At 44.2% G+C, this 13,938-nt stretch overlaps 1 protein-coding gene across 1 annotated transcript; it reads left to right on the top strand.

Moving 5' to 3' along the window:
• The first annotated feature begins 1,726 nt into the window (after positions 1 to 1,726).
• Positions 1,727 to 5,725, top strand: LOC137097197 (zinc finger protein 850-like). Its single transcript, XM_067469162.1, has 2 exons — positions 1,727 to 4,576; positions 5,322 to 5,725. The coding sequence occupies exon 1, from the start codon at positions 2,399 to 2,401 to the stop codon at positions 4,178 to 4,180; it is 1,782 nt and encodes a 593-aa protein (XP_067325263.1). The 5' UTR covers positions 1,727 to 2,398; the 3' UTR covers positions 4,181 to 4,576; positions 5,322 to 5,725.
• The last annotated feature ends 8,213 nt before the right edge of the window (positions 5,726 to 13,938 follow it).

Genomic DNA, 13,938 nt, shown 5'->3' with positions numbered 1-13,938 from the left:
ACATGGGAATAACCAGGTTTTCAGGCTCCTCCTGAAGATTGCCAGGGTGGGGGCTTGCCTAATATCTCTGGGGAGCGAATTCCAGAGCTGGGGGGCCACCACGGAGAAGCCCCCCCCTTCTCTTGTCCCCACAAGCCACACTTGCGATGAGGGCCGGAGCAAGAGAAGAGCCTCTCCAGAAGATCGAAGAGGTCGTGTGGGTTCGTAGATGGAGATGCGGTCGCGCAGCTAGGCGGGTCCCAAACCGTTCAGGGCTTTGTAGGTCAAAACCTGCACCTTGAATTGGGACCGGAAAATAAATGGCAGCCAATGGAGCTCCTTAAACAGGAGGATGGATGGATGGATGGATGGATGGATGGATGGATGGATAGATAGATAGATAGATAGATAGATAGATAGATAGATACCGTTCTATCTTTTAACATTCCGGAAAAAAGCCGAGGCTTGGCTTTTTGAGCAAGCATTTGAAAATGCAGCGTAACAGACATAGGGATATGGAACAACTGGGTGATGAGACTGGACAATTATTAACTAGGAGACGCAAATGATTTATGTCTTATTGATCTTGTTACGGTTTTAGATTATAGGCTCATGTTTTTGAATGTTTTTATGGTGTTGTTGGGCATTGAATTGTTGCCTCTGTAAACCGTTCAGCAGTGGAACTCTCTGCCCCAGAGTGTAGCGGAGACTCCTTTTTTGGAAGCTTTTAAGCAGAGGCTGGATGGCCATCTGTGGGGGGTGCTTTGAATGAAATTTTACTGCTTCTTGGCAGAAAGGGGTTGGGCTGGAGGATGTCCCAGGAGGTCTCTTCCAACTCTAGGATTCTACACTCTAATGTATTGATTTAATTTAAATGATTTACAATCTAATCTAATGTGTTTGATTGGACCGTTTTCTGGTACTAAACAGGAAGCAGGCCCTCACTCCAGATAGCTCCAAAGCACAGGCCACAATCACTCACTAATTGCTGACCTGAACCTGTCAATCACTGCTGGCTGAAGAACGTAGCTTCGCCTTCCAAACACAACGAACACTCAGAGCAACTAGTCTTAAAGGACAGGAGTCGAGCGCACACTCAGGTTTCTAGTGCACTCTAAGGCAAGGCTTACCTGAAGCAAAGGGAGCCAAGATGGCTTCTTGCTTCCTCAGCCTCTGTGGTCACCCAACAATCCACCCAACTTCCCACCCACCTTCCAGTCTGCAGTGCTGTTGCGATGAAGCAGCTGTGCTCCAGCCCGGCCTCATGGCAGCCGTTGTCGGATTTGGGGTGCTCAGGAAGCAGAATACGGGACCCATGGTGGGATGGGAGGCGGCCCAGGCATGTGGGTGTCCCTCCGCATTTAGCACATCCTGGGAATTTGGGGGGACCCAGGATCCAGAGCGAAAGACCCTCTTGAATAAAGGAAAGAACTCCTCCTTTCCGCCTGCTTCCTGCCTCCCGTTCCTTTAGCCACGTTTGTGTCCAACACAAGGATCTCAATGTGAGGCTCCAACGTTGGAAAGAGTTCCCTTTCTTCCTGCTTCCATTCATTCATTCTCTTCTTCCTCCCTCCCTCCCTCCTTTTCTTCTCTCTAGATTCATTCCCTTCTTTTTAAGGAATCAGTGCTTGCCTTGGCTGGTGTCTGTGTATGCGCTTGATGTCGGAATGGTTATAATTATTTCATATGTATGTTTTTTCAATGTGTTTGTATTAGTATTATAATGTATTACAATGTATTAGTATTGGTTTTTAAAGATGGATTCAGCTGTGCGTTAGAATTGTTATTAAGAGACAGAGAGAGAAAGAACCTTAAGACAGAGATAACAGAAATTCCTTTGCCCAGAGAAGAAAAAGGGAGTCACCCAGCTTGAAGGACAGGATGTTTATTTTTGCCTGTATGTCTTGTACTGTGTGTTCGTCGCCATGTTGTTAGTTCCACGATGTAGTCTTTGTGTATAGACGTTTTAAGTAAAGCTTCCTTAGAAGAAGAATGCTGCCTGCGTTTGTTTATTTTGAAACCACACGCTTGCTGTGCCCAGACTGGAGAGTCTGACTGCTATCACTTGAGACCCCGATCCCTGCATGCCTTGCTATTTCCGTGTTCAACATGACCCTGAAGGGAAAGGGGGGGGGGCTTTGGGGGCAAATACGGTTTCTGGCTTCCATGATGGATCTTTTGCTTCTCTCCTGACCAGGGAAATGAGGAGTCTGTGGAGCCACTTCTTGGGTGCAGTAAGGACGCCAATGATAGAGGAAGAAGGAATCTTCTCAAGGAGATGATCTTGTTGAATTCTTGACCCCATTTCCAGACAAGAAATTAGAAAAGGAAGAGTCAAGTGTCTGTATTGCAATTAAACACCCATGCCACTGTTGACAGGAAGGAGAAAGCATCGAGGTGTCGTCTGCAGCAGCACGAAATGAATCGTTTTGGGAAGAAACGCTGTACATGCCCGGAGTGCGGAAAGAGCTTCACTTGTAGTTCAGCTCTGCGGACACATCAAAGGACTCACACTGGGGAGAAACCCTATACGTGCCCGGAGTGTGGACAGAGCTTCACTCAGAGTTCATCTCTACGTTCACATCAAAAGACTCACTCTGGGGAGAAAGCCTATAAATGCCTGCAATGTGGACAGAGCTTCACTTGGAAATCAAATCTACGTTCACACGAAAGGACTCACTCTGGGGAGAAAGCCTATAAATGCCTCGAGTGTGGACAGAGCTTTACTCATAGTTCAGGTTTACGTTCTCATCAAAAGACTCACACTGGTGAGAAACACTTTACGTGCCTGGAGTGTGGACAGAGCTTCACTCGGAGTTCAAGTCTACGTTCACATGAAAAGACTCACTCTGGGGAGAAAGCGTATAAATGCCTCGAGTGTGGACAGAGCTTCACTCAGAGTTCAGGTTTACGTTCTCATCAAAAGACTCACACTGGCGAGAAACCTTATACGTGCCAAGAATGTGGAAAGAGTTTCACTAAGAGTGCAAATCTACATAAACATCAAAGGATTCACACTGGGGAGAAACCGTATACATGCCTGGAGTGTGGACGGAGCTTCACTGAGAATGGAAGTCTTACTTTACATGAAAGGACTCACTCTGGGGAGAAACCCTATACATGCCTGGAGTGTGGACGGAGCTTCACTTGTAATTCAGCTCTTCATTCACATGAAAGGAGTCATACTGGGGAGAAACCCTATACATGCCAGGAGTGTGGACGGAACTTCAGTCAGAGTTCACATCTACGTTCACATGAAAGGACTCACACTGGGGAGAAACCGTATACTTGCCTGGAGTGTGGACAGAGCTTCACTCAGAGTTCACATCTACGTAGTCATCATAGAATTCATACTGGGAATAAACCCTATACATGCCTGGAGTGTGGAAAGAGCTTCACTTGCAGTGGAAATCTACGCTCACATCAAAGGACTCACACAGGAGAGAAACCCCATAAATGCCCGGAGTGCGGAAAGAGCTTCACTCATAGTGCAAGTCTACGTTTCCATCAAAGGACTCACACTGGGGAGAAACCCTATACATGCCTGGAGTGTGGAAAGAGCTTCATTTGCATGAGCAATCTACGTTCACATAAAAGGAATCACACAGGAGAGAAACCCTATAAATGCCTGGAGTGCGGAATGAACTTCACTCATTCGTCAAGTCTAAGTTCACATCAAAAGGCTCACACTGGGGAGAAACCCTATACATGCCTCAAGTGTGAACAGAGTTTCATTCAGAGTTCACAATTACGTAGACATCAAAGGACTCATACTGGGGAGAAACCTTATACATGTTTGGAGTGCGGAAGGAGCTTCACTGATGCTTCAGGTCTACGTTCACATCAAAAGACTCACACTGGCAAGAAACCCTATACATGCCTGGAGTGTGGGAAGAGCTTCACTCAGAGTTCAAATCTACGTTCACATCAAAGGATTCACACTGGGGAGAAACCCTTTACATGCCTGGAGTGTGGACAGGGCTTCACTGTACTTTCAACTCTACATAGACATCAAAAGACTCACACTGGGGAGAAACCCTTTAAATGCCTAGAATGTGGACAGAGCTACGCTACGAGTGGACATCTACGTAGACATCAAAGGACTCACACTGGGGAGAAGCCCTATACATGCCTGGAGTGTGGAAAGAGCTTCACTCAGAGTGCACATCTACGTAGACATCAAAGGACTCACACTGGATAAAACAATGGTATTTGACCCCAGACAGAGCTTTGCAAACTTTGCATGTTGGTGACACACTTAGATATGCATCCTTTTGTGACACATTCATCCAGTTTAACTGGCAAACCGGAGGTTAAACCACACGCATATAAATTTACAATAAAATATATAATGTAATAGTATATAGATGTAGATATTATCCAGCCACAAAATTACATTACCTCCCACATACATACATACATACATACAATGACTGTTGTATAGATATAATAATAGTAATAATAATAATAGTAATAATAATAATAATAATTTGTTTTGTACCCTACCACCCTCTCCTTGAAGGGACTCGGGGAGGTTAACCAAGTACTCAAGGTGCCACACATAAAATAGAATCCCTATCTAGCCCTCTCATCGGTGGTGTCTTGGCCCATTCTGTAATTCTGGCCATTGGTAGCTCATATTTTGCCCAATGGAATAGTATTGGAACTGACTTTCAATATGTAGGACTGTTTTAGTAGTATTGTGTTTATGTTTTATAGTGGTTCTGTGTGATTTTGTGTCGGCAATCGAATGTTTTGCCTGTTGGAAACCGCCCTGAGTCCCCTCAGGAAGATAGAGCGGCATACAAATAAAGTTGTTGTTATATCATCAAAACAATACGCAGTTTGACTGAATACAAACAATGGACAATGTCAATCGATAAAATTTAAAATTTTAAGAATTCTAAAACACAGTCCTTTCTACCTGTTGGCAATTGGGCTTCTTCAAACATGAATTCAAGTGCCGAATAACAATGGTTGATGTAACCACATGACCATAGTACATTACTCCTGTGGAAATACCGATGCTTTTAGGCTCTAACGGAAGATTTGGAGATTTGGGGCTAATCTAGTTGTCAGGTTTTACAGTGTATTGTCATGTAACATAGCTGAGTCATGCACTGCTAACAGGCTTCTATTGGAAATGCTGAGTCATGCATGAACTGTCTATAGAACATCATTTGGGGAATGTGTTCTGGCCTAGTCCAGGTGATTGTGAATGATGCAATCCTGGGTCTGAGTTAAGTCAATGAGGTGGGAACCAATCAGAGATTGCGATGTGTAAATGTACAGAATTTGTTGGGTTTCTTCCCTGACTGCACAAGTCTCCAGCCCTCAATGAGTAGATAGACTAGATAGACTTAGGGATTCCTTCCCAATTTTTCTGTGGTTAAGGAGGGGGAATTGTGTCACTTAGCTTTGCATGCTACTATCTCCTCCCCATTTGAATACCTAGGAATGTAATCCTATAGGGAAAACGTAACTTCCTCTTTGAAAGGTATTTTTATTGCCCTGGCCTGGGCCATGCGGCCTGTCTCCATTTTCAGGCTCTCTTCTTTTTGTCCTCCATAGAGTGAGGAAGCATCTTGCTTTTGTCCAGCAGAGATGGAGTAGATAGAGTTACTTTTATTATTTTTCCTTTTCTTTTCCCTTAGGAGATAGCTCAGTGAAGCTAGTTAGCTCCAAGAACCTTTCCTATCCAGAATGGATTTCTTTTATCTTTAATAAACATATTATTTTGATCCTATGAGTTGTGGATCTGCAACCCTGTTCCATCCTGCTGAATGGAAGTCAATTCTTGCTCACTACATGTAAGTTTCTGCTGCTTATTTACTGTGCACCCTGCACTCTGCTATATTTTTGGTGGAATCACCCCCAGAGAGGGTCATTTTTGAGCCTAACAGCTCTTGATTCCCAACAATGGGTTATTGAGGCCCAGAACGTGTACGCTGAGCATCTTTACAGGATTGCATTGCAAAGAGCAATAGTGAAAGGTTTTGAGAGATTTTTGGAGCATTTTTTGTTTGATTTTGTTTTTTGGGAATTTTTTCCCTTGACTGGAAGCTGATGACCATGGAGAGAAGGCAAGAATCTCCTGTGAATCTCCCCAAGCTGGAGAAAAAAGGAGGAAATTTCCTGGATTGGAAAGAAAGGCTTGAGCTGGCCTTGAACAGAAAGCAGCTGAAAGTTCTACGAGAGGACCCTCCAGATCCAGCCAAAGTCATGCTTTATCGTTTGGAGCAAATGTATGGAAACGGCTCAATAGCTGAAATTACTCTTGCTTATCAAAAATTGTTTACATTGAAAATGCATTCAGAAAGTGACTTATTTGATTATCTGGAAGAAATACGTTCCTTGGTTGAACAATTAAGATTGAATGGAGAGACTTTAAGCGATAAGATGATTATTTCTCTTGTTCATCTGCAAATTGATGAAAATTATAAACAAGCTGTATTGCTTTTGAGAAACACCCAAGACAAGGAAAAGCCCATGACTCTTGATGACTTAATTTCTGAGTTGAAAGCTCAATATATTCACCAGAATGGGAGCATAATTGAAGCCAAAGATGGTATGGCCCTTAAGGCTACAAAAGGTTTCAAAATGCAAGCCCAAGAATTTGCCATTTCTGTGGAAAACCAGGGCATCTTCAACGAAATTGCTGGAAAGCAAAGGAAAACAAACAGAATTTGAGAAACTCAGCAACTCCTGTTGCTAGGCAACCTGACCAAATGGCAGAGACTCCTAGCTCATCAGGCAGAGGTCATTGGAATAACAAAGGAAGTGCTAGTGGGTCTAATCACCCCCCCCCCCTCCACAGAGGCATTTTTCCAGAGGAAATGCGAAATTAGCAAGTGAGTTGAAACAGAAAAATGAATCAGATGAAGATTTTCTTTTTAAGTTTTCCAGAAATAAAGTAAACAAAGAAGATGTGTTTATTGACAGTGGTGCAGCTGATCATTATTTCTCAAATAGAGCTTATTTCACTCATCTAGAAGAATGCCAATCTTCTGTATATGGAATTGGCAAAGATGAAGTAATCTGTACTGAAATTGGGACTGTAAAATTGACTTGTTTGGACACTAAAAATGATATTTACCTAGAAGGTGCTAAATTTAGCAACCATCTACAGACAAATTTAATAAGCCTAGCAGTTTTAGAACAAAAGGGTTATACGTTTAATTTCAGAGATAGTCTTTGTTCTGTGGAAAAGGATGGAGAAGTGATCCTAACAGCCAATCACTACATGGGATTGTACAAAGTCAATTTAGCACCCAAGATTTCTGGACTTATGATATCAGAATGCCAAAATAAGAATTGTTTTCAACTGTGGCATAGAAGATTTGGTCATGCTTGTGCCAAATACACATTGAAGGCAAAAGATTTGTGTAGAGATTTGGAAGTTGAACAATGCTGCAAACAGAGATGCTCCATGTGCATTCAGGGGAAGGCAGTAGCTCCCATTGTTCCGAAAAGTAGTGAGATGGTGACGGAGCGCCCCCTGCAGCTCATACATAGTGATGTTTGTGGTCCAATGAAAACTGCATCTTTAAGAGGCATGAAATACATCCTTACTTTTACTGATGAATTTTCAAAATTTAGTTTTGTTTATTTCTTGAAGAATAAAAGTGAAGTGTATGACAAACTGTTGGACTTTCTAGCAAAAGTGAAAAATCAGTTTGATAAGTTTCCTGAGGCTTTCAGGACTGACAATGGAAGTGAATTTTGCAATGAGGCAATTGATAATGTCTTGAGAAAATATGGTATTCATCACCAGCATTCATTGCCATATTTTCCACACCAGAATGGTGTTGCAGAGAGGAAAAATAGAAGCCTAATTGAAATGGCCAGAACTATGCTGTTGGATGCAAAATTACAGCATTATCTTTGGGCTGAAGCAGTTAATACTGCTTGTTATTTGCAAAATAGACTTCCAAGTGCAAGCAGAAAGGTGACTCCATATGAATTGTGGCATGGACATCCGCCTTCTGTAAATCACTTGAGAGTTTTTGGCTCAAAGGCATATACATATATACCTCAAGTGAAACGAAGTAGCAAGTTTGATCAGACTTCTAAGCCTGTAATTTTGATTGGATACAGTTCTGAGCACAAAGGCTATCGTTTGTTTGATCCCCAAAATAAAACATTGACTGTTGGAACAGTTGTGTATTTTGATGAAAGGATAGAGGGAAATAACTTTCCAGAGGCTCAAGAGAAGCCAGGCCTCTTTGTCTCAGGTCAACTATGCGGTCAAGAAGGGGAAGGAGCCGCGCCATCCAATGGTCAAGCGGAGCGACTGCATTTTTGGAGGCCAACTGAAGGGCCGCCACCACCCAGTGGTCAAGCAGAGCAACTACATCTCAGGAGGTCAGATGAAGGGCCAACACCACCCAGTGGCCAAGAAGAACAACTGCACCTCAACAGACCAAATGAGAATACAGTGCCACCCGGTGGACAAGCAGAAATATTGCTTCGCAGATCTGAAAGACAAAATAAAGGCGTCCCTCCTTTGCGTTTTGCTTATCTGAGCAATGAAATGGAACCGCAAGAACCATCATCCTGGAATCAAATGCAAAGATTACCAGAGGATGAAAAGGAGAAATGGATGAATGCAGCAATGGATGAAATGGAATCATTGCAACAGAATCAAACATGGACACTTGTTCCACCACCAGAGAACAAGAATATTGTTGGATGCAAATGGGTATTCAAGTTAAAGCATGATGAGAATGGAGAAATACAGAGATACAAAACCAGACTTGTTGCTAAAGGCTATTCACAAGAGTCTGGTGAAGATTGTGACCAAACCTTTGCACCTGTTGTGAAACGTACAACTCTAAGACTTTTGCTTACTATAGCAGCTTCAAGAAACATGGATGTCCAACACTTGGACGTGTCAACAGCCTTTCTTCACGGTGACTTGAAGGAAGACATTTTTATGCAACAACCACCAGGCTTTGAGGACAAAGCACACAAAGGGAGCATACAACGCCCTTGTTGTTCCAGCTCCACTGGCTGCCGATATGCTACCGGGCCCAATTTAAGGTGCTGGTGTTATCCTACAAAGCCCTAAACGGTTCCGGCCCAAAATACCTTTCGGACCGCATCTCGGCCTATGAGCCCACGAGGGCCTTGAGATCGTCTGGGGAGGCCCTTCTCTCGATCCCGCCTGCTTCACAGGCACGTCTGGCGGGGACGAGAGAGAGGGCCTTCTCGGTGGTGGCCCCCCGGCTGTGGAACACCCTCCCTGTTGACATCAGGCAGGCGCCCTCCCTTATGTCGTTTCGTAAGAGCCTAAAGACATGGCTATTTGGGAAGGCATTTAACTGAGTGTACATCAACTGGTAATGACAACTGGAATGGAATATGGATTACGAGTTTGGTTATGATTCTACGATAAGACGGAGCGGATTATTTTAGTGTAATTATATTAGTGTGTATTAGTGATATGTTGATTTTTCGTTGTGCTTTATTGTAAACTGTCTTTTATATGTTGTACACCGCCGTGAGTCGCCCTAGGGCTGAGAACGGCGGTCAACAAATGCAGCAAATAATAAATAAATAAATAAAGGCTATGTATGCAAATTAAAGAAATCAATCTATGGTTTAAAGCAGGTGGCAAAATGCTGGAATGAAAAACTGAATCAAATGTTGATTGAGCAGGGTTTTGCTCAAGGCAATGCTGACCCTTGTCTCTATTCTAGATTCAAGAACAATAGATGGACATATGTCCTAACTTATGTGGATGGCATCATTTTCTGTTTTGAAAAGAAATGCGACTTTGATGAAGTTGTCCAACATCTTAACTGTACTGTGAAAGTGAAACAACTTGGAAACATATCCCATTACTGAGGGATACAAATTGAAAGAGAAGAAGGTGGAAGCTTTTTGCTAAATCAAAGACAGAAGATCCTGGACTTATTGAAACATCTTGGACTCTCAGATGCAAATCCAGTAAGTACACCCATGGAAGTGAATTACTGGAAAAACTCTTCAGAAAGTGAACTGTTACCAGACAATAGCTTGTATAGAGAGGCTATTGGAAAGCTACTGTACATCAGCAGGATTACAAGACCTGACATTTCAGCAGCGGTTGGAATACTGTGCAGCAAGACCAGTCAACCAACCAAACATGATTTGATTGCAATTAAAAGAGTTGCAAGATACCTGAAGGGGACACTGAACCTCAAGTTGAGACTACAAGCTACCAGTAACCTCATACTCAAAGGATATGTGGACTCGGATTGGGCTAATGATATCACAGATAGAAAATCAACAAGTGGTTACCTGTTTTTCTATGGAGATGCACTGATAGACTGGACAACACAAAAACAAAAGATTGTTGCGTCATCATCAACTGAAGCAGAATATGGATCAGCAGCGGAAGCGTGCAAGCAACTGAAGTGGCTTCACGTGGTACTGCTTGGTTTTGGAATTAGTGAACCAACACCAATAGAAGTCTTTGAAGACAATCAAGGTTGTCTAAAGTATTCCCAAACAGAGAGAATCAGCCCTTTACTCAAACATGTGGATACAAAATATCATATTGTGAAGAATGCATATGAAGAAGGATTTATGAGACTGGAATATTGCAAATCAGAAGATATGATTGCAGACATCCTGACGAAGCCGTTACCCAGACAAGCTCATGACAAGCTGAAGAAGATGCTGAACCTGATAGACTTGAGCAGTCCTAGATGAAAAGAAGGGGATTGTTGGGTTTCATCCCTGACTGCACAAGTCTCCAGCCCTCAATGAGTAGATAGACTAGATAGACTAGATAGACTTAGGGATTCCTTCCCAATTTCCTGTGGTTAAGAAGGGGGAATTGTGTCACTTAGCTTTGCATGCTACTATCTCCTCCCCATTTGAATACCTAGGAATGTAATCCTATAGGGAAAACGTAACTTCCTCTTTTAAAGGTGTTTTTATCGCCCTAGGCTGGGCCATGCGGCCTGTCTCCATTTTCAGGCTCTCTTCTTTTTGTCCTCCATAGAGTGAGGAAGCATCTTGCTTTTGTCCAGCAGAGATGTAGTAGATAGAGTTACTTTTATTATTTTTCCTTTCCTTTTCCCTTAGATGATAGCTCAGTGAAGCTAGTCAGTTCCAAGAACCTTTCCTATCCAGAATGGATTTCTTTTATCTTTAATCAACATATTATTTTCGATCCTATGAGTTGTGGATCTGCAATCCTGTTCCATCCTGCTGAATGGAAGTCAATTCATGCTCACTACATGTAAGTTTCTGCTGCTTATTTACTGTGCACCCTGCACTCTGCTGTATTTTTGGTGGAATCACCCCCAGAGAGGGTTATTTTTGAGCCTAACAGCTCTTGATTCCCAACAGAATTGTATATAAGGAAGTCATGTAGAGTGTATACTTCCCCCTTGTGCTGTGATGCTGTTTGTCGAAGGCTCTGTGTAATTGATTAAAAGAGCCTGTCTGCAAAGACAAGATATAACCGTGTGCTGTGGTAAGTTTGTAGTGTCATCTAGACTTTTTTTTTGGGGGGGGGGGGGACAATGGTAAAACTGCCAATAGCCGGGCATGTGCTCAAGTGTCTGTAAAAGAGTTCCAGAGTGACTGCAGTCTGTGGGAGCAGTTGACTGAAAATACTATGCAGGAAGAAGCTACTGGAAAGCGCTGAAGTTGTGCAACTGACCTGCTACTGAATTGTGAGATTAATCACGACACTAATCTCTCTGGGGGGGGGGGGGGGAGGCATTCCAGAGCCAGGGAGCCACCACCGAGGGTACCCCTGGACCGCACCAAAGAGGATCCGCTACCTTCTCGGCGAGACCTTCAGGGAGCCAATCCAAGCGACCGATAAAATGTTAAAAGAAATGATTTTCCCGTCCAAGAAGTTGAAGAAGTGGCGACCGAGGCTTTGATTAGCGATTCAGCTGAAAAGGATGCGATTGTAGTGATCATTCACCTACAAGCATGGTTATACAGAGTTTTGGAGGCATCTTTATACATACAGTAAGTTCCGCAATCTTGAATCTCCCGCCCGCCTTCCCTCACCCGGCTTGGCTGTGATTGGTGGATGGCTGAACAGCTGGGAGAGGCTTGCCGGTCCCTCCCTGCACTCAGCCTATCACAGAGTTCCCTCGCTTCGGGGAGCCAGCGAATCAGGGACGAGGAGGCGGGACAGAAAAGGGTAACAATGAAGGAGGAAGGATTAGGATTGCTTGACAAAGGACCTTCACGCGTCCCTCTGGGGGCAAAGTCGGCCAGCTGGGAAGGTAAACTATTGTTTGGGTAAAGGAGAAGGATGATTGAATCAATCTGGTTTTTTTTCCCTGGCTGAAACAGAGCAAATATGTTGCTTAATGGGTTTCGGGAGATATGATCAAGGCTGGGCACAGACCCCCTCCCTGGTGGGCAGCCTGGCCCCTATTGTTGCTGGCAAATCGAGACTTGGCCGGAGGAAGAAATCTATTTATTGGGCATGCTCCGAAGATAAATAGAAAAACTTCCTTAGTTATGGTTCCATGCAAAAGATGGAGTGATGGGGGTTTCATTGTGGGGCGAAATGGCCCCTTTTGGGCAGCTGGGCGCTCTCAGGCCTTTCCGCTTCTGAATTCCCTTAGTGGGGCAAAGTTGGAGGGGCAGAGGGTAAGGCAAGGGGTACACATTCATAAGCATTCCATACATAGTACATTGATTAAACTTATTCCCATCCCTTCCCCAAACAAAATTAATAAAGCAATTTTATTATGAAAATGGATATTTTTAGTCCTGGGTTTCTCGGAAAGTTCATGGGGAGGAAAAGGGCTCGTTGATGCCCAAAAAGGGTAAGCGCCAGAGAGTTCACGATCGGCGGGGGCACAAGGGGGGGGGGGGAGGCTGGAGTCCTTGGAGCCGACAGAAACAGCCCCTCCCCCCTGCCGTGCTGCGATCGGCTTCCTTGAGAGTCCTTGGTGAACTAGAACTCACCCGAAGGGAGGGGGCCTTCCTGGCCAGACCCTCTCCGAAGTCCCATGGAGTATCCACACCGAGTCCCCGGGTCGGAGGCCAGCAAAGACGAGGAAAAGCCCAGCCGATCGGCAATGGATCAGAGGGAGCCAGCTGATTTTGACAACCAGCTGTTTTGAGCTAGAAAATATTCCTGGAACTTTAAAGGTTGTTACTCGGGCGTAGGGATCCATAGAGGGAAAAACGAGATAGCAGTTATGTTTGGAATTTCATGCAGAAAAATATGGGATTAAAATGGAGCCGATTGGCCATCTTAAAGTTTTGTGTATACAGAGATCTGGAAGGAAAATCTCTGTATCCACGGTTGTTGTTAACACAGATTCAGCATCCCTGGGGCACCAGAAAGGCATCCCAGGCAGGCCCGCGGTTCCCCAGAGCCTGGAAAGGGTTTACTTCATGCATTGTTGTTGTTCATTCGTTCAGTCGTCTCTGATTCTTCGTGACCTCATGGACCAGCCCACGCCAGAGCTCCCTGACGGCCGTCACCACCCCCAGCTCCTTCAGGGTCAGTCCAGTCCCTTCAAGGATGCCATCCATCCATCTTGCCCTAGGTCGGCCCCTCTTCCTTTTGCCTTCCACTTTCCCCAGCATCATTGTCTTCTTTAGGCTTTCCTGTCTCCTCATGATGTGGCATTCAAAGGACTTCAACTTTGTGGACAAAGTACTTTCAACTTCATGCATTAGGTAGTTCAATAAAGCGAAAGACACAAAGTAACAGGCGGGAAAGTTTAAAAGTTGCAATTTCAGGTACTTTTATTGGGGGATAAGATACAATGTCAGGGCTTGGGGAAAGTAGAGAAAAGGCATTGAGGCTTGCTCGTCTCTGCCTGGGCTGGCTGTTGGAGGCACATTTCATCAGTTGATCGCAATAGCGGAGCCCAGGAACTGCGGAACTCTCCGCTGCGGTTTTCTATACAAATTTGAAAGCGGGGGTCTCGGCTGCCCTCGATGTCACTGACACGGCAAGCATTCAATGCCGCCGCT

The sequence above is a fragment of the Anolis sagrei genome, chromosome 1 (assembly GCF_037176765.1).
Source record: "Anolis sagrei isolate rAnoSag1 chromosome 1, rAnoSag1.mat, whole genome shotgun sequence".
Taxonomy (NCBI): Eukaryota; Metazoa; Chordata; class Lepidosauria; order Squamata; family Dactyloidae; genus Anolis; species Anolis sagrei.
The sequence above is the reverse complement of the archived record's forward strand: the minus strand, read 5'-3'. Positions and strand labels throughout refer to the sequence as shown.